The 20,722-nt window shown below is 39.4% G+C and overlaps 2 protein-coding genes across 3 annotated transcripts; both read right to left on the reverse strand.

Annotated features, from left to right (window-relative positions):
• Positions 1 to 11,359: 11,359 nt before the first annotated feature.
• Positions 11,360 to 13,452, reverse strand: LOC149815883 (pentatricopeptide repeat-containing protein At5g59600-like). Its single transcript, XM_089989309.1, has 2 exons — positions 13,324 to 13,452; positions 11,360 to 13,237 (listed from the first exon to the last, which is right to left on the reverse strand). Exons 1-2 carry the CDS (start codon positions 13,327 to 13,329, stop codon positions 11,675 to 11,677), a joined length of 1,569 nt encoding a protein of 522 aa, XP_089845435.1. The 5' UTR covers positions 13,330 to 13,452; the 3' UTR covers positions 11,360 to 11,674.
• Positions 13,453 to 13,943: 491 nt separating this feature from the next.
• On the reverse strand, positions 13,944 to 19,220 carry LOC149815884 (UBP1-associated protein 2C-like). 2 transcript variants are annotated; one of them, XM_089988672.1, is made up of 7 exons: positions 18,997 to 19,220; positions 15,858 to 15,978; positions 15,512 to 15,646; positions 15,000 to 15,196; positions 14,846 to 14,921; positions 14,373 to 14,756; positions 13,944 to 14,277 (listed from the first exon to the last, which is right to left on the reverse strand). In XM_089988672.1, exons 1-6 carry the CDS (start codon positions 19,137 to 19,139, stop codon positions 14,415 to 14,417), a joined length of 1,014 nt encoding a protein of 337 aa, XP_089844798.1. In that variant the 5' UTR covers positions 19,140 to 19,220; the 3' UTR covers positions 13,944 to 14,277; positions 14,373 to 14,414. The 2 variants fall into 2 exon arrangements, with proteins under 2 accessions (XP_089844798.1, XP_089844797.1); XM_089988671.1 differs by having other exon boundaries at positions 15,512 to 15,655.
• Positions 19,221 to 20,722: the final 1,502 nt, after the last annotated feature.

Genomic DNA, 20,722 nt, shown 5'->3' on the forward strand with positions numbered 1-20,722 from the left:
GCAAGGGTCTTGTGTTTGTTGAGTCAAGCACGAGCAATTTGTTAAGGCACCAAAGTCAATCACACGGTAGACTCATGCACGTATACACCATAAGGCATGCATGCAGAATAGACACACTCTCACGATACAAGGATACCATGATTTGACATAATGGTAGCCTACGTCCACGACTAAGGAATTATCTCCTATCTCTCTCACGCTCCTTCACAAGAGAGGAGTTTATATTTATGTGTTGAGATGTTACAAGATGGAGGTAATTTGGCATGTTGGTCTCCAACCCATTTCAAAGTTCTACTATCTTTTGGGACTCATGAAACTCGATTAACTTTTATCTCCATGTTTTTCTCAACATGAACCTTGTTAAATCCTTTTTCAAGTTAAAGACCTTTAATAAGATCTTCAAAAGAGCACTCTGAATCTGATGTGGCATTTGGGTCTGTCGTGGTGAGATATCTGGCTCGTCATTATAGGCTACCTATAGGTTAAAACATTCATGTCTCGCCATTATAACCTATAACAAAAAGCATCAACTCATTGTTGTAGGATATAACAGGGAGAATTAACTCACCGGTATAGGCTGACTATAATGACGAGACAAGGATTAACCCATAATGGTGAGACAGTAATGTCACCATTATAGGCTATAATCCTACAAATTAAAAACTAAAAATTAATTTTATTTTTTTTTTCCATTAAAAAACTTGCAACTGAAACATACATTCAACAAAAACGTCAAATACACTTCAAACTTACATCCTCAAACATTCAACTTCAAATATACACTTCAAACGTACATCCTCAAACATTCAACTTCAAATATACACTTCAAACATACAACCTCAAACATTCAACTTCAAACATACATCCTTAGACATTCACTTCAAACATTCAACTTCAAATATATATCCTTAAACCTTCAACTTCAAATATACATTCTTAAACATTCACTTCAAACATACATCCTCAAACATTCAACACACTTCAAACTATTGACATACACTTCAAACATACATTCAACAAAAACTTCAAATATATACTTTAAAAAGTAAACATGCACTTCAAAAATATAAACCCCCCTTCATCCTCTCCAAGCCTACAACAAATAAACTTCAAATACAAACTCACTACATCATCTCCAAGCTTGCAACAAACACACTTCAAATACAAACCTCTTACACTCCCTACATCTTCTCCAAGCCTGCAACAAATACACTTCAAATACAAACTCATTACATCCTCTCCAAACCTGCAACAAACACACTTCAAATACAAACCCCTTACACTCTCTACATCCTCTCTAAGCCTACAATAAACATATACACTTCTAATATTCATATAAATCAAAATTTAATTATAACAATTATAGTAAAGAGTTCAAAAATCAAAACAATTATAACAAAGAGTTTAAAAATCTAGGATGGGGGGGTTTGTCTGTGTGCATCCATGAAGGCATGAATCTTCTCTCTAAGCTTCGTAGTTGCTTCTCTCCCTATCTTGCTCCATTTTCTGTCTAGTTACTTTAATCCCTCGCTCCATTTTTTGTCTAGTTGTTTGTTGTTGTCACTTCATTTTCTCTCTTAATTATTAGATCTTTGTTTGTGTCACATCTAGTTAAGAAGATAGTTGCAAAATTCAGGCTTGGCTGGAGTACGATAGTTTGGATGGAGAAAAAATGCATCCACCCCCCTCATATGTCTGTATCACTCTCCGAGGACCTTGGCAAAAATGTCTCACTACATCATTGATGAGCCTTCTTGTGGAAAAGATGTTGAATTTTTAATCTCCATAGATTGTAGCTTTAACTGCATATCGTTAATAATCGGTTGTTAGTAACTAATGATAATGTACAAAATATAATGAATGAATGAATGTGACACTACAAAGTATGTGTTACTTACATGGGTGTCTTTTGCTTCACTATAGATGAATGTCATATGATCTGAATGCGCATCTTTTTGTAGAATGCACACATCGTCAATTCTTGCTTATCTTTTTCAGTCTGCAAATAACAAATTAAGAATCTATTAGATCAAATATATTTATCACTATATTATATAAAAAAAATAAACTTAGAGAATAAGAAACTTACCCTCATATAGAGGTGGCAAAACTTGACACGACCCGTCAACCTGCCTCTTAGGCGAGTTCGGGTTGGGCAAAAATGAACCCGTTTAATAAACGGGTCGACCCGCCTTACCCGTTTATTAAATGGGTCAGGTTCGTGTTAGGGGTATGCCAACCCGGCTGACCCGTTTAATAAACGGGTTAGGTGGGCGGGTCAACCCGCCAACCCGTCCGCCAACCCGCCGACCCGCCAACCTGACCCACCAACCTGACCCGCTAACCTGCCAACCCGTTTACCCAACCCAACCAGTTTATTAAGCGAGTTGGAGGGTCGTGTCGGGTTACCCGTTTAATAAACGGGTCGGGTTCGTGTTTGCCACAGCCGACCCGTTTAATAAACGGGTCGGGCTTGGGTTGAGGTATGCTGACCTGCCAACCCGACCTGATTGCCACCCCTACCCTCATATGATACCCCTTGAGGTACGAAGATGATCCACTGGTATGTTGGATCGTTTGTTTTGCTCTATTCTCTAAAATTTTCTTCGACGTGTGCTATTAACGAAAGGAAGATCAATTAGTATATGAAAATCAAAAAATTTGAACATTTATTTACTTATAAATATATATATCCAATATTTATCGTCTAATAGTTTTCGATGAAAAGCTTGCAAATCCCTTTTCATACTACAGAGTCTTTCCATGTTTACGCTGACACTACAAGAAAAATGTCAATTAGCGACGGATAGTAGCGACGGCATTCTTCCGTCGCCAATTAGCGACGGCTTAGCGAGCGTCACTAATCCGTCGCTAAGTTTCATGATATTCACAGATGTAGCGATGGAAAATGGTTCGTCGCTAAGCCTTCGCTACGTAGCGACGGCTTAGCGACGGACCATTTTTGTCGCAACACGTTGCGGTTAGCGACGAAGTAGGCGACGACATTTTTTCCGTCGCTACTTAGCGACGCCGTTAGCGACAGACATATTCCGGCGCTAAGGAGTTTTATATATTTACGTCGGCTTAGCGACGGAATTATTCTGTCGCCAATCCGTCGCTATATTTCGCGTAAATCTGATCAGAACCCTTTTCCCTCTTTTCCTGTTTCCTCTCTCCCGCCCTCCCTACGCAGCCCGACGACTTCCTCCGCCGCTCGCCGCCCCGTCGCCTGTCGCTCCGCGTTCCGCCTGAGTCGTCGCCCCGCCGACCGACCGTCGCCTCGCTGGAGACAGGTTCGCCCGCCCTACGCGTTTCAAGCAGGGGTTAAATCCCCTGCCTTTCCGGCATGGGGGGTCGACCCCCTGCCGGAAAGGCATGGGGGGTCGACCCCCTACCGGAAAGGCAGGGGGTTTAACCCCCTGCCGTAAAGGCAGGGGGTCGACCCCCCCTGACCCCCTGCCTTTCCGGAAGGGGGTCAACCCCCCATGCCGGAAACGCAGGGGTTTAACCCTTGCGTTTCCGGCATGGGGGGTCGACCCCCTGCCTTTCCGGCAGGGGGTTAACCCCATGCCGGAACAGGCAGGGGGTTAACCCCTTGCGTTTCCAGCAGGGGGTCGACCCCCCTGCCTTTCCGGCAGGTCGACCCCGGCAGGGGGTCGACCCCCTACCTTTCCGGCAGGTCGACCCCGGCAGGGGGTCGACTCACTGGCGGAAAGGTTGGGGGTCAGTTAACCCCCTATGTTCCGTAAGGGGGTCGACCCTCTACCGGAACAGCAGGGGAGTCGACCCCTTGCCGGAACAACTTCCTTTTTTTTGTGGCGACTTTTTTTTGAAACTACATTTTTTTGTACAGATTTATCAACAGAACCTGCTCGTGCTCAGCCACCTGTGGTAAGTAAGTGACAAAAATAATGCAAATCGGGTAAATACCCGTGGTGAGTAAGTGATGCAAGCGTATCACATGTTATTTAATTTATTAGATGTAACACTTTATTGTTCGCACACTCACTTAGTTGTTGATATTTAGGGTTGCTTTGTTGGAGTTCGGAGATCATGCTGAGCATGATTTTAATGTATGAATATGGAAGTGTTCTTATTTTCGGAGTACGGAGTCCATGCTAAGCATGGTAGTAGTTAGTGAGATATTGAAGTGTGTTTGCTGCAGGTACATGTTTGCCATTTGTTTGATATGAATGATTACGATGTATTGCAATGTTTGATGTAATTGTATCCATGCTTGTATGTAGTTACCTTCAATTTGATTTTGACTTCCATAAGAAATTTTATAATAAAAGCATGCTTCAAATGATTGTATCATGTCATTAATAGTTTGCACATGAAAATATTAAGTTATCAATGCATGCATCAAAATTCTTGTTATTGTTTGACATAGTATATTGCATGATAAATTTGATATTTTCTTCATCGTAGCATTCTGATTGTTTTCTTTTAATTCGTTAGGATACTATTCGTAATATCATACGACAGAATAACTGCAAACCGTGAATGGATGTACCGTAGGATAGTGGACAATGAGTTATCGCATGAATATATGGATGGTGTTGACAGTTTTATTGAATTTGCAACGGCAAGTGTCAGTACAGTGGATCCTATAGGTCAGATTAGGTGTCCCTGCAAGATTTGTAAGAATAATCGATTTGTAGAACCACATAACATTAGACATCACCTATACAGGAAGGGTTTTGTGAGTGATTATCAGAACTGGATGTTTCATGGAGAAGAATTTAGAAACGATTTCGATGCACGGGTGAATGTGGTGCACGATAATCCATATACGGATTTGATATTTGATGCCACAGGAACAGAACTGGGTTCTGCTATGAGTTCTAGTGATGTAAGAACTGTCGTAGATGAAAAATCACCAAACGATGCAGCTAGTAGATTTTATGATTTACTTAGAGATGCTGATGAACCACTTTGGAACGGTTGTGAGAGTCACACTATCTTGTCTGCAGTTCTTCAACTAATGAATTTGAAGTCCGAGTGTAATTTGAGTCAATCATGTTTTGACCGTTTGTGCATGATTGTGAAGAGTATGTTGCCCAAAGATGAGAAATTGCCACAAAATTTCTATCGTGCGAAAGTTATGGTCAACGCTCTAGGTATGGGTTACAAAAAGATTGATGCTTGTCCAAATCACTGCATGTTGTATTTCAAGGATCAGGAAAACAACATATTATGCTCGTCATGTGGGCATCCTCGGTTCAAGACAAAGACAAGAGGCAATGGTATTACGAGATCAAAGGAAGTTTCATACAAGTCGCTCCGCTACTTTCTTATCACTCCTACATTGCAGCGATTGTATATGTCTTCAAGGACAGCTAAACACATGAGATGGCATGCAAATAAAGTTCGACACGATGAAAACAAGATCACGCATCCTGTTGACGCTGAAGCTTAGAAGCACTTTGATCGTACTCATCAGAACTTCGCAATGGAAGTGCGAAATATTAGACTCGGTCTATATACAGATGGATTTAATCCATTTGGGGGTAGATCAACTCCATACTCATGCTGGCCAGTATTTGTAACTCCATACAACCTTCCACCAAGCTTGTGTATGAAACGTCCAAATCTTTTCTTGTCTCTGTTGATCCCTGGTCCGACCTCACCTAGCCAAAATCTTGATGTATATCTAAGGCCATTGATTGATGAACTAAAAGTATTGTGGGATGATGGTGTTACCACGTATGATGCCCACAAAAAACAAAATTTTAACATGAAGGTCGTTGTTCTCTGGACAATCAGTGACTTCCCTGCATATGGTATGTTATCTGGTTGGAGCACACATGGGAGGTTGGCTTGTCCGTACTGCATGGAGGATTCCAAAGCTTTTAGATTGAGGCATGAAAGGAAGCCTTGCTGGTTTGAGTGTCATCGTCGATTTCTACCCAGCGATCATCCGTTCCGACGTCAAAAGAATGCATTTAAAGCAGGCACAACTGAAACGGAAGGCACATCCTCAAGATTGTCCGGCATAGAGATTCTAAGAAGATTGCGATACTTTCCAGATGTATTAACAAATGCCCGCAGTCCTACACCCTTCCGTGGATTTAGGAAGGATCACAATTGGACAAAAAAATCTATTTTTTGGGAACTACCGTATTGGCCGACCCTATTGATACGACATAATTTGGATGTGATGCATGTAGAGAAAAATGTGTTTGATAATGTGTTCAATACAGTAATGAATATTAAAGGAAAAACGAAGGATAATCCGAAGGCCTGTATGGATTTAAAATTAATATGTAAAAGACCAGAATTAGAACTCAAAGAGTATAATGGCAAAGTACTGAAACCAAAGGCGAAGTACGTGCTCAGACCTGATCAAATAAAACATGTATGTCAATGGTTGAGACAACTGAGATTTCCAGATGGATATGTCTCTAACATTGCTCGGGTTGTGAAGATTGACGATGGACAGTTATATGGGTTGAAGAGCCATGATTGTCATATCTTTATGCAACGATTGATACTCCTAGCATTCCATGATATGTTAGACAAACCTATATGGGGGGTATTGTCTGAGTTGAGCGGATTTTTCAGAACATTGTGCTCATCGGAGGTCGTTGTATCAGATATAAAGAATCTCGAGGACTCTGTCATCACTACTGTTTGTCTGCTAGAAAAGATATTTCCGCCAGCATTTTTCGATGTTATGGAACATTTGATCATACATCTGCCATATGAACTAAGGGTTGGTGGCCCTGTGCAATATCGATGGATGTACCCATTTGAAAGGTGTATGTTTTTTTATATTTGTCTCTTTAATGACAGATATTTAAAATTTGAAATGTATATTATTGTCAGATGCATGTTCGACCTAAAAAAAAAGTTCGTAATAAAGCCAGAGTAGAAGGCTCTATTTGTGAGGCGTACACTTTAGAAGAGATTTCAAATTTCTCATCTATGTACTTCGAACCTCATATTCCAACACGTTACACATGCCCGCCCCGTAACGATGATGGAGAACAAGTAACTGTAGCTGACAAGCTGTCGATATTTCAACCACTTGGGCATGCATTTGGTAGTTGCCGATCAAGGCTATTGACAGATCGAGAGCAAGATGCAGCACACATCTATATTCTTTTTAATTGCTCAGCGATCGACCCATACATCGAGTAAGTATATGTATATGCAACTCAATTATAAATCTTTTTATGTTCTATATGTGGATACATGGCTCGGTAATATAAGTATTTGTGGTTTGTAGACGATTTGATCTGGAGTTGCAAAGCGAAGTTTCACATCTCACTGATGCAGAAGTACAAAAAGAACGTGAAACTAAGTTTGTGGAGTAGTTGAAACAGTTGGTAAAGAAGCTAACATAAATTTTGTACTTATAAACAACACTAAGTTACTTAATTGATCGTGATCACAATCATTGTTTATGTCTGTGCGTAGGTTCGCCATGGTGATGTTAAAGATCAAGGAATATGTGATTTAAAAAATGGTCCGACCAAAGTTGTGCAATGCTACAACAGGTATATCGTAAATGGTTATCGATTTCATACAAAAGACTATGGTATAAACAAATCAACGATAAATAGTGGCGTGTGTGTCAAGGGTAGCAGCTACGGTGAAAATGAACATGATTACTACGGTGTTATAGAGGAAATAATAGAGTTGACTTACTTAGGCATGAATAACAGGGTTACGATATTCAAGTGTCATTGGTTTGATCCAACTGCAACAAGACTCGACAAAGCTTCAGGCATTGTGGAGGTGAATCATAAATCCAGGTTTGGAACATATGAACCATTCATATTAGCCTCGCAAGCTCAACAAGTTTATTATACTTCATATCCGAGTATAAAAAAGTCAGATAGAAATGAATGGTGGACAGTTTGCAAGGTAAAATCCAAACTATACCCCGAGTATGATCAGTTACAGGAAGATGAGTTAGCTGAAGACAGCGATTACTATCAATCAGATGATGTCTATGACTTCGCTTATGGTCACGATGTTGCGCATGATATGCATGTCATATCTCCATTGGCCGATGAAACATTTATAGAGAAATGTGATCCAAATGATGTACCAAGTGGATGGGCAAACAATGAAGAAGAAGAAGAAGAAGAAAGTCAAACTAGTGACGAGGAAGAATTTTCAAGCTAGTGAGCAAAATCTTATACTACAAACCTCCATTTAAATGCATTGCAGTACTTGATGTGAGTTGTATTGCAATACTTGGTGTGAATGATTACAAATTTTATTTGAATGTATTATAATACTTAATACGAATGATTCGAATGCATTGTAATACTTGATGTGAATGATTTCAATTATTTTAATGTATTATAATTTATACAATGAATGATTTGAATTAGTGCAATACTTGATGTGAATGATTTGAATTATTTGAATGCATTGCAATGCTTGATGTGAATGACTTGAATGCATTATAATACTTGATGTGAGTTGTATTGCAATACTTGGTGTAAATGATTAAAAATTTTATTTGAATGTATTGTAATACTTGATACGAATGATTCGAATGCATTGTAATACTTGATGTGAATGATTTCAATTATTTGAATGTATTATAATTTATGCAACGAATGATTTGAATTAGTGCAATACTTGATGTGAATGATTAAAAATTTTATTTGAATGTATTGTAATACTTGATACGAATGATTCGAATGCATTGTAATACTTGATGTGAATGATTTCAATTATTTGAATGTATTATAATTTATGCAACGAATGATTTGAATTAGTGCAATACTTGATGTGAATGATTTGAATTATTTGAATGCATTGCAATGCTTGATGTGAATGACTTGAATGCATTATAATACTTGATGTGAATTATTTGAATGCATTGTATGCCATATTTTATTTGTTAGAATATGGTTCGTGGAGCTTATAGTGGTCGCTCATCCAGTAGTAGTCAGGCATAGCCTTCATCTTCACGGGCTCCTGTGATAGGTATATCATATAACTAATTGGATGTTTGATTAGTTCAAATGCGCATTCTGAGAATTTCTAATGTATTTTTTTACAGATGATGTTGCGTCTGTACACGACCCACCTACACCAGTTGATCACACAAGTCAACAACCAACACAGGAAACAGGGTCTTCTCAGGCTGGCACAAGAAGACTCATTCGAATAGTGTATATCGATAATCGACCGTAAGTATTTTGTTTTCAATTATTGCATATCTTTTAAATATTTTATATTGATATTTACTGTGTAACAATTCATGTGCAACACGAGGTTTTAGCCACAAGAAGTACGGGAGATTAGGAATTCACTTCTTCAACATCTACCAGGACCAGTTGCTCAATAGAAAGAGTACCCAAAGGAGGTGTTAGACAGATTGTGGTCCTCATTCATGGTATACAGTTGTTCCTCATAGTTAATGTGTTTCATATTTAATTTATTTAAGCAATGTCTACTAGCTTTCTGAAAATATTTGTAGGCTTCGAATCGCTTCGCAACTACGGTGGAAGAAAATGATGCAAGGAAGGTGTGGCAGAAGGTGGCTGCCAATCGATTTGCAGACATGCTGCACACTATTAAGACTGCAGCAAAAAAATATCTGGCGTAGTAGATGATCCATTACTGTGGAAGGGCCATGGTCCTATTACTATTAGGAGAGATTACTGGGATGAAATGTGCGATAAGTGGGCGAGAGATGCATTTAGAAATCGCTCTGCGAAGGCTGCACAAAATCGATCGAAGATGCCCGAAGCCCATCTACACACAAGTGGATCTAGGACATTTGGGAGCCACCTGAAGAAAATGGTAACTCATTAATATATAATATTAATTTTATAAGTATTGTTGCAAACTTGTGTACTAAATTTTTTGTTATTTAACTTCGCAGGAAGCAGAAAAAGGAGGCAGTGTACCATATAAGAATGTGTTTGTAGAAACACATAAACGGAAGACCACGGGAGTCTTCATATCAGAGAAGGCGAGAACGACAACGGTATGTATTAATTCTATTAATAATCATTGCAATATATATGCAAGTTATCATAATGTTATCATTAATTATTAATGAATACTTTAAACATTATTTTGTAGGAGGCATATGAGCAACAGATGGTAGAGCGATATGGCGATGACGCTACTCAGCATCCATCATTTGATCATACAGCATGGGTGACTGCAGCAGGTTAACCCAAAAAAGGTCGCGTGTTCGGGTTTGGGAGTAATATGAACACTTAACCAGTTATTGGTTCTTCCAGTTACGACTCACCGACTTCTTGCGCCGACATAAGCTTCAAGCAGCCGACTATTCTTTCTGGTGATGATGTACGTCAGATCGTTAATGAATCACTGAATAACTACTTTCAATACATCGTCGCCCCCTTTCTCCGAAATGAGATCAAGACCGTTGTTCTGGATAGGGGATCTTCGATTCCAGGTCCCTCTCAGGTATAATCAGATATTCAGTTTTTTGTCTGCCTTAGAACACATATGAGCATAATCGAATCACATATATAACTTTTTGCCTGCCTAAGAACACATATTAGCATGTTATAATCACATATTCAGTTTTTTGACTGCCTTAGAGCACATATGAGCATGCTATAATAACATATAGAGCTTTTTTATTGCCTTAGAGCACATATGAGCATGCTATAATCACATATAAAGTTTTTTTGCCTGCCTAAGAACACATATGAGCATGATAGAATCACATATAAAGTTTTTTTGACTGCATTAGAACACATATGAGCATGCTATAATCACATATTTAGTTTTTTGACTGCCTAAGAACACATATGAGCATATTATAATCACATATTCAGTTTTTTGACTGCCTTAGCACACATATGAGCATGCTATAATAACATATAGAGTTTTTTTACTGCCTTAGAACACATATGAACATGCTATATATCATTTATGATAGAATCACATATAAATTTTTTTGCTTTGCCTGCCTTCTAGCACATATAATCACATATTCAATTTTTTGACTGCCTTAGCACACATACAAGCATGATCGAATCACACATATAGTTTTTTGACTGCCTTAAAGTACATCTGAGCATGGTAGAATCACATATAGAGTTTTTCTAGATGCCTTAGAACACATATGAACATGCTATAATCACATATTCAATTTTTTGACTGCCTTAGCACACATATGAGCATGATAGAATCATATATATATATTGTACAATAGGGTCATTTTTTGTATTTATTATTTAACAAACCTGTACGAGCTGGGCCAAGTGGAACATCTATTGTTTGGCTTCCTCATCCTATTTTACGAGTTCAAACGAGATTTTAGGATCAGAGCACAAGCTGAACCGTAAGCAGTTCCCATTTCCCAGTCCTACCTATGATGGAAAGTACCTGCCCTCATGACTTTGTGTTAATGTTACAATAATCTTGCTTGAGTTGCAAACGCTAATGATCAATTCTATGCCAGCATTAGAGACTAAAACCCATGCCATACAATACCACCAAAACAATTATGCATTGCTCTCCATGTTGCAAACTTTCAAATTCTTCCTGGAGCATCAAAGATTTTCCACTTGTAACTGCTGTTTTCTGCCATCTTGCTTGGACACCCCTGGGCCCAATTACGGAAACACGTGATCGTATAAATTAGATGCTAACTAACTGGTGCAGTAAAAGTACAAAACTTGGAACATGACAACCACCAAAACCCCAGACTTTTCTACTCTGAAACTGACATGCTCACCCTTTTCATCTCCACCCAACTGCACCCAGGCTTCTTGTGAACTCCCTTTTCCTTCATCTCTTTCCTCACACCCTCAACCTCCTCCCACTTGCCAGCAGCTGCATATATATTGGACATAACCACGAAACGTCCTCCCCTGCTACTCCCCATCTTTCCTGCCACTTCCTTTACCAACTTCTCTGCCAGTTCAGTCCTTCCATGAACTCTACAACCGCTCAGGAAAGCACCCATCACAGACTCGGTAACTTGCATAGGCATACTCCTCACCAACTCATAAGCATCAGTGAGCCTCCCATAACGGCCTAGAAGATCAACCATGCAAGCATAATGCTCCTGATTAATCGCTACATGATAGTTCTCCCTCATAAGCCTAAATACTTCTAATCCTTTCTCGACCAATCCACAATGGCTGCATGAAGAAAGGATGGTAGTAAATGTCACCTGGTTTGGCTCCAACCCCATTTTTCGCAATTGCTCAAATAGTGCCAATGACATTTCAACTTGGCCGTGCTTGCCATAGCACCCGATCATGGCATTCCAACAAGCAACAGTTTTCTCAGGAAGTTTATCAAATACTTTACGGGCCTCGCCAACACTGCCACATTTTGCGTACATGTCAATGAGCGCTGTTCCTACATGTATGTTCCTATCTAACTGGAATCTGTAAATGAAAGAATGAAGCTGTCTGCCTGTGTGCAACATCCCTGTGATTCCACATGCAGGGAGCACACTGGCAATGGTAACCGCATTGGGTTTCAGTCCCAAGATCACCATTTCCCCAAGCAGTTCCAACGCTGTGGTTCCCATATCATTTCTACTGAAACCAGCAATCATGGCATTCCAAGTGACCTCATCTGGCTCGACTCCTTCTTTATTCATACGATTGAAGAACTTGAATGCTTCTCCACAGTCACCACTCTCAGCATAGGCAGCAACCATTGCATTCCAAGTGAACTCATTTGGCTCGATTCCCTCTCTTCTCATCCCGTCAAACAACCTTTTGGAATCCTGAAGCAGGCCACTTTGTGCATACCCACAAACCATGATGGTCCAAGTAGCAACATCTCTGTGACGCATTTCATCGAATGATTGACGTGCAGACCTCAGATCCCTGCATTTAGCATACATATCAATCAGAGCATTTGCTACAGATACTTGGCACTCGAAGCCTCTGGTGATGATGGCACAATGGAGTTGCTTTCCTTTCTGAACGTCCATTATGCCGATAATTGCTTTTAGAACTGAAGGAAACGTGTATCTGTTTGCATAAACATCGGCCTTTTGCATCATTGAAAACCACTGAAGTGCATCATCGCACTCTCCATGAAATGCGGAGCCCAAGATCATCCAATTCCAAGCAAAGACACTTGGTTTCATCATCCGATTGAAGACAAGCTTTGCATACTGAAGAGACCCACAACATGCATACATTCCTACAAGCTTGGAGTGTAGGGATTCACCATCAATGGCTACTCCTGTCGCGAGTATTTGAGCATGGATCTGCTTACCTTGACAAAGGGCTTTCAATTTCGTGCAGTCCTGCAACAGGCAAGCAAAATAATCTGAACAACGCCGAAGATGGTATGATGATCCTGCAGAAACTCTCCCACCATAATTCATCTTACTTGCATTTAGGGGGTGCATCACCCCACACGCTCATCCCAAAACTTGAATAAGTTGGCATACTGTTTTCTGCAAAAAGGCAGGGTGGTCGTGGGGCCCTACCCGTGATGCAGCATACCAACGCATACACCTTTCTCGATCAGTTGGTACATCCAAACGCTGACACAGAAAGATTGTAATTTCTGACGTGCCTGTCGAAGGTGATTTCTGCAAAGCGGCAATGGGTTCAATAAATTTGACTCAGCGTGCACCTAACGATGAAAAGAGGGAATTTACCAAAGCTGCTAAAGTACTAGGCTTCATCTCAGATTATAGGCCACATAAAGGCAGGGTGGTCGTGGGGCCCTACCCGTAATTTTCCTCTCTTCGGCGAGGTTCCTCGTTATAAAAAAAAAGAAGACAGCCTCTTTGTAAGAAAGGTCAAGAGATCATCGGCAAAGCATTCATGGGTGCTTAGCATTGCTCAGAATAAGTTACAATCAGATGAGGCGCTGTTAGCAATGCAGAAGTGGTTGCTGTCTTGTCTGTTTTAACGTCCAACTCTTCCTAACCCACCTTGTTGGCGGAGTTCCTTTGGAAACACACAAATCCAGATTCAATGATCGATTGAAAAAACAATATTTAAACAAACAGGCCAATCACCTCAATCATCTGCATTTTTTATGTCACTGACCAAAAGTTGGACGGTCATCTGTCGAAGAATTGTCCTCAAATATCCACAGTTTTAACAAGACTATAATCTTACTCATAGTCAAATCAACGTTGTAAACAGGCTCTCTCACATGGCACTCAGAAAAAATTACATTCACTGTGCATGCTCAAAAACCTCAACTTTAGCACAGCCAACAAAGACCAGGAAAAAAAAAACTCATAACTGCGGCTTCCTGGTACCTAGCTTGACCATCCTCCCATCACAATTTGATCCCTGGTTGCACATATTAGTCTGGTAATCAGAACTGCAAAGTAAAAAAGAAGTTGATCAGATAGGCTTTGAATCTTTTGATAGTAGCAAGATATATCAAGAAACAAAAGCAATTGAGGTCGATGTTACCTCATGAAACAATCTGCAACACAATGATAAAGTGTGCCCTGTTCAGTGCTTTCCTGCATAGAAGTGGTAAGAACCAACTTCAGTGGATGTTCCAGCAGGCAATGCAAGCTGTGGGCTCTTTCCTGCTATAGATCCATAAGCAGCTTGAGACTGCTGTGAGTACTGCATAGCACTATTGCCATAACTGGTGGGATAAGGAGCCAGAGTCTGAGCCTGTTGGTATGCAGAATAACCAACAGGGGTTGTGCCCACAACATGGGTTGTCCCGGGTTTTGTATACCCAGCTGGAAATGGAATAGCAACTGGAAGCATGGCTGCTGGTAATTGCATCTGGCCATATTTGTTCTTTTGACTATCTGCAAACTTCACAGTGATGACTTTTCCCTAGAAACAGATATCCAACAGCCATGTCAAGAAATGATGTTTCAACGAGAAGCAAACTGTAGGAACACAGCCAGACAAACCCGGCTCACCTCAAGGATCTTATTTGGATCATCAATGGCCTTTTTAGCAGCTTCTGCTGTCTTGTATGTAATGAAGCCAAACCCACTAAGAAAAAATATTTGAATTACTAAAAGAAGAGAAAAATCTCAAGAGTCTTGCATGATGGAAGAGATGACAACATACCGTGAATTGTTTGTCTCTTTGTCATAAGCAACGGAACCTTCTTCTATGTCACCATGCTTGGCAAAAAAATTCAGTAATGTCTCACTTGAGGTTTCCAGAGACAGGCCCCCAATATACAGCTTCCTTTGTGCTTGATCAACTGTTACAGAACCACTGCTCAAACCTTCACATGCTAGGTTGCAAACAGCCATGCGCCCCTGAGAATACCATCAAAAGGCAGCCCAAGCAGTCACAGTTACTTGACAATTAACGACCTTATGAAATAAACATCTAAAAGAGAAGCATGGCTTCGATCTACTGTTTGTTAAAAGGAAGAACTGTTTGAAAAATGAAGGCCACTGGATGAGGAAAGAGGCCATTGCGATGACAAGATGGGGTCATTGAGAGTTTCAACAAGGTAAAGAATTATTAGAAAGAGTAAAGGGATCTTAGTTAGCTCCCTACTGGTCACTGAAGACCAAGCAATAGCTGTAGTGCTTATGAAACGTGTAGTTTTTCTTTTATTTCCTTACATCTATCAGTTTGCTAGGCTCTCTCAAGGCCCTCTGAGCTGATTCCATACCCCGATATGTAATAAATCCATATCCACGTGACTTTCCAGTAGCCTTGTCAATAATGACAGCTCCTTCCTCAATTTCTCCATGTACCTGAAAAGCCTGGATGATAGATCATAAGTTTAGCATGCACATCCATAAATGCCTTTTACTGTAGAAACATACATTATGAAAAACTTTCATCAAGAATTAGCCTAAAAGTCATCAAAGTTACTGTCTCTAGGAATGGTTGGTACTTGGAAATGGGTTGAAATTTTTTTAGGGAACTGCCATAAGACACACAACAAGCAAGCAACACACTCACAGCACACAAGGTTTCTGAAGTAGTTTCCCAAGCCAATCCACGCACAAAAAGCTTTCGGTGAACAGGATCTGCACTTGCAACACTTCTAATGCCTTCTGCAACTGAAGGATATTGGGACCCACTGTATGGCTCAACATGCACACATGCAAATTCACACAGCAGTCATCAGGATGAACATTCAGGTATCACTGAAGGCCAAGAAAAGCATCCAAAGTATTCAACACGATGGTGTCTAAGAAAAGAACCTTGGTAGCATTTGGATGGGCAGATACTGGACAATGGATAAATATTTTTTCCCTCCTATTAAATATATCAAGTAACTAAAAACGATAAACAGAAGTGTAGTTGTCCTCAATATAAGATAAAAGTTACAGTATCAAATCAGACATGTTTCCTTATCTCAGTTTTAGCATGAGAACCAAGAGAAACCTGCTAAAACAAATACTAATGAACCTATGCATAACATTTTCATGTCCCATTACAAACACTGTAAAAATATGGCTATTACTTCAGTCTGCAACCACTGTATGAGCACCAGCAGAAAGCCACTGTAACAGATTCTAAAATTGTTATCAAATGATATTAAACAATAGCAGAGTTATAAATTGTTCCTGCTATCCATAGATAAAACATCTCCAAAAAACTAAATATAAAAAATAAGCAAGTAAAACAACCAGAACAAATCGCATGCATGGATTAAGACACGTATGTGGTGCCACATGGAAATATCATTCCCAGATGCAACCTGCTAATCAACTAATATAAGCAGCAGGGTGTAGCATAACACTAAGAATGAAAAGACCTAAAATGTACCTGATTGCTTTTTTCCCCTTTTACAAATCACAGATTTTTTAGTCTATTACATCAGCGTGGAGCTCAAGCCTAACATTGTTTGAAATAACGGCACTCATGCACAATAAGACTTTACGTGACTCCTACCCAAACTTGTCTAAACTGATGCAGCTTCACACAAAATTCTTCACATGGACCAAGATTACCAGATACTCGGACTACTAATAGGTTATCTACCAAAATTAGTGCATACTTGCTCTGAACAATATAGGATATCTTGGTTCTTTATTCTATGTGGTCCATAGCCTTGTGCAGGTATTCCATGACATGGCAAGCTTCTTGGCACTATCTGCTATATCTAGAACCTGAATAGATGGTACCATCCCTGTCAACATAAACGAATTGCTTGAAATTTGTCATTGTGTGAATTCTTTTTCATGCAGTGTTTGACATCTAATTTCTATCCTTCTTTCGGAAGAAATACAATCTTTCAACTTATAGATATATATAAAACTATATGTGCTCTTAAATGTCAAGACAAGAAAGGGAAAACACGTAACTGCAGGCTTATGGTGTTGCCCGCTTCTAAAGTATCTCATTATAGCAAACACCATCACGAAAATCTTCAATGTTTTGTTACAAACTTCTGTAAATACTTCACTGTGTCATGCTGCTGGATCTAAAACAAATGCCTCCACATGTTCGTACAGATGTTCAAAATTCCAGAAAGATGCATTATTGGAGGTAACATATACCCAAGTTATCTACCACTGCCTTCTCAACCACATCTTTTTAATCAGTGAACTGATTATAAAATGTAGCCCCTTCAGGACAAATAATCAGAAAACCTTTCATGGTCTTCCTCCTAGAATCAACCCATGTATTAAGATCCATTGATAACAGACCAATGTTATTTTATAACTATTCAAAAAGTCATGGTTCCTCAGAAAGGCTTCCATAACTCATGATCATATGTGTGTGATTGGGAGAGAAAGAGAGACCTGTGTGTTTTGGGGGATACAAATAGATAGAACTGAAAATAAAACAACACGTACTTATATCCAATCAATCTTTCCGTCAACAAGACTATATTTATGGCCAAAGATAGAAATCTTCATCAACAATAATGCAGAATGAATCAGATTTCCTATTGATTCAAGAGTTTATTGATACAATGGGTGGCTAGTCATATTGGCTAAATTTAACTTCAGATGAGGCGAACTCATACTTGCAATCCCAGACTTATTCCCTTCCTTACTATTTTTTTCATCATATCAATTCACGTACCACCCAGATATTAACATTACAACCTAATAGCAGCATCACACTGTCATAAAACATTAAACGCAATGAAAAATAAGAATAATATCTCTGCATGCTTCCTCATTAAAATGACTTAATTAGAGCCGTTTCAAGCAGAAGGTTTGGTGGCTGAATGGCATGATATGTGGTCTTAGCATCTTCGACAAAGGATATCAATTTCCTCATAAACCAGAGATGTGAAGGGAAAAAACAAAAGAGAAAAGCAGGAGTTGTTCTTTACTGCACTGGCTTTATGAATACATAAATCACTATTCTTTAGGTTTTCATGCCTAGGGCAAACACATAGGGTTTTAACTGTGTGGGCATTCTAGTCTGCCAAGTTTGTGCAGCACCAATTTGCTTCTTTCTGTGTCTTGAGTGCATAAGGACTAATCTTATTCCAAACTTTATAAACGCGCTTTTCCAGTCGCGAGGTTTTCCATCTTGGGTACATACAGGATATTGGTTCAAAAATCTCCCTTTTATATTTGACCTCGTTTTGGCCGACACCCAGTTTGATTTTCAGCATTTTTCAAATGAAAAAATAGGGAAAAACCCCAAAAAGAGAAAAAAAAACACATGGCCATGAAGCTCGAACCAGAAACTAAGAAACAAAACATAATCGTTAGCACAGAAAAAGACCGCCAATACCAACAAAAACACCCTAAAATTAGCTCCCAAAAGATAGAAAGAAACACAAGAAAAGATGTCGGCATGAGCAATGACCATGACAAGAACCAAAAAACCACGGACAGACCACCGCACCGAAATGAGTTGGGTTATCAACAAAAACCACAAAGCAAACTATCAAGATACACATATTAACAGAAAGAAAATAGAAAGGCACGATTTGGGTGTATGCGATAACAACGGAATACTTCACGAAGACGAAGAAAACCAACAAATCAGGCGGTATCCTTGGATCAGAAAAAAGTACACTAATCATCAGAAAGAAGAAACTCAACCAAAAAATCGAATGGTTTCACTGAACCCCAAGTAAAGAAAGAAAGAAAAAGAGAGTTTGAGTGATTCGTGTGGGGCTTACAACTTGATTAAGATATCGACGAGCTGCTCCTTCTTGAGAGGGTCGAGGAGCAGGCGCAGCTCTTCGACGGAGGGTGCTGCCGCGACGGGATACATGTCCAGCACCGCCTCCCCTTCGATCTTCCGCTTCTTCAGATCGTCCATCTCGCCTCGGCCCCTCAATGATTCTTCCAATTTTTAGGCGATTCTAGGACGAGGCTGTCCCGACCCAACACCCTGTCACCCACCAACCTGCCCCTAAACCCCTTTGCTTCCTCCGTTGCTTCTAATCTTCTTACTTTTTACTTTATTTCTTTCTTTCTTTTTGTTTTTTTTGTTTAATTTCAACAAATATATTTTTAGTTCTTTTTAATTTTACAAAATATATTTTGAGCTATTTAATTGGCTTCTTGACCTCATGGTTATAAATACAATACGCTTTTCGAAACCCTAAATCTCAAATTTATAAGGATCCTAGGATATCAAATTTACAAGAATACATAGAACCTTATCATCATTTTAATGGGATTTTTTATTTTTTTTTGTACGTCTCCTTATTTTTGACATGCGTCTTTAATTTTATATATATTCAAAACTTTGTCATTTTCGGAAAAAAATAACTAATTAGTTTTTTCTAGCTAAGAAAATCTTCATGATGAAATTTGCAACCTTGTCTGGGTTTCAACCAAAGCATATCTATGCCAATAGAATGAGCAAGCACTGTGGAACCAGGTCAGGCATATAGTGAAAACATCAGGTGCAATATGATTGCACAAATATTTGTGCATTAAGCACCTGATCACCCTCCATCTTGGGGACTTGTGGGGCCCAAGGCCTGATGGAGGGCAATCAGGTGTTTAATGCACAAATGTTTGTGCAAATCATATTGCATGACTTATATATATATATATATAGCCTTGGGACTCCAATGTGGGATCCAATGTGGGATCTAATAAGCCTGACTTTTTGACAAGCCGTTAACCAAAAATCACTTGAGCCTACCTCAATGTTCAAGAAACATTTAGGGTTTAGGGTCTAAGTTAATTATATTATAATAAATTTTATAATAATTTTGTTAATACTAAATGATATGAGAGTATACCAAATATAATGAACTTGTCTTTTTTTTTTTGCACTACCTTTTGCTCATTTAGGAAATGTAGAATAGGGGCAGATCCACTTCTAGCCAATCAGCACTTATTACTTCAGGTGGTGGCCCACCTGAATTTATGGGTGGTAGGAACTGCCGTAACGTTTCTCGATATTTTTTGCTTGTTTGTAAACGAGGCCCATCAGGGTTATCTATTATTATTATTATTATTATTATTATTATTATTATTATTATTATTATTATTATTATTATTATTATTTACTCCAAGAAATCACCCCAGGAGCATAACCTAACCGCGCTGGCTCAGCCTCAACTCTCCACTAGAGTAAAACTCTGTGGTTAGGATCCTTCTTCCATAGCCGATGTTGGGCATGGGGCTTATGCAAGGAGAATAGCTCCCACGGGAGTCCACTGTCATCAGGCTTATCTTGAATGTAGTGGCTAGACCTACAATAAAGCTAATGGCTACTCTGTGGTATCCCATGTGATAAGCCGGTCATGTGCCAAGCTGAAGGCGCAGGTTCGAATTCCTCTGCCACATGGAGCTTAAGAGATATCTGGTAGTAGGGGTCTCTGCAAAAGTTAAAAAACACATGCATTCAGTGTTAGTCCACCCTTGTGAAAAATGGATTTCAGA

Source organism: Nuphar pumila, chromosome 15, assembly GCF_984573655.1.
Source record: "Nuphar pumila chromosome 15, dmNupPumi1.hap1.1, whole genome shotgun sequence".
Taxonomy (NCBI): Eukaryota; Viridiplantae; Streptophyta; class Magnoliopsida; order Nymphaeales; family Nymphaeaceae; genus Nuphar; species Nuphar pumila.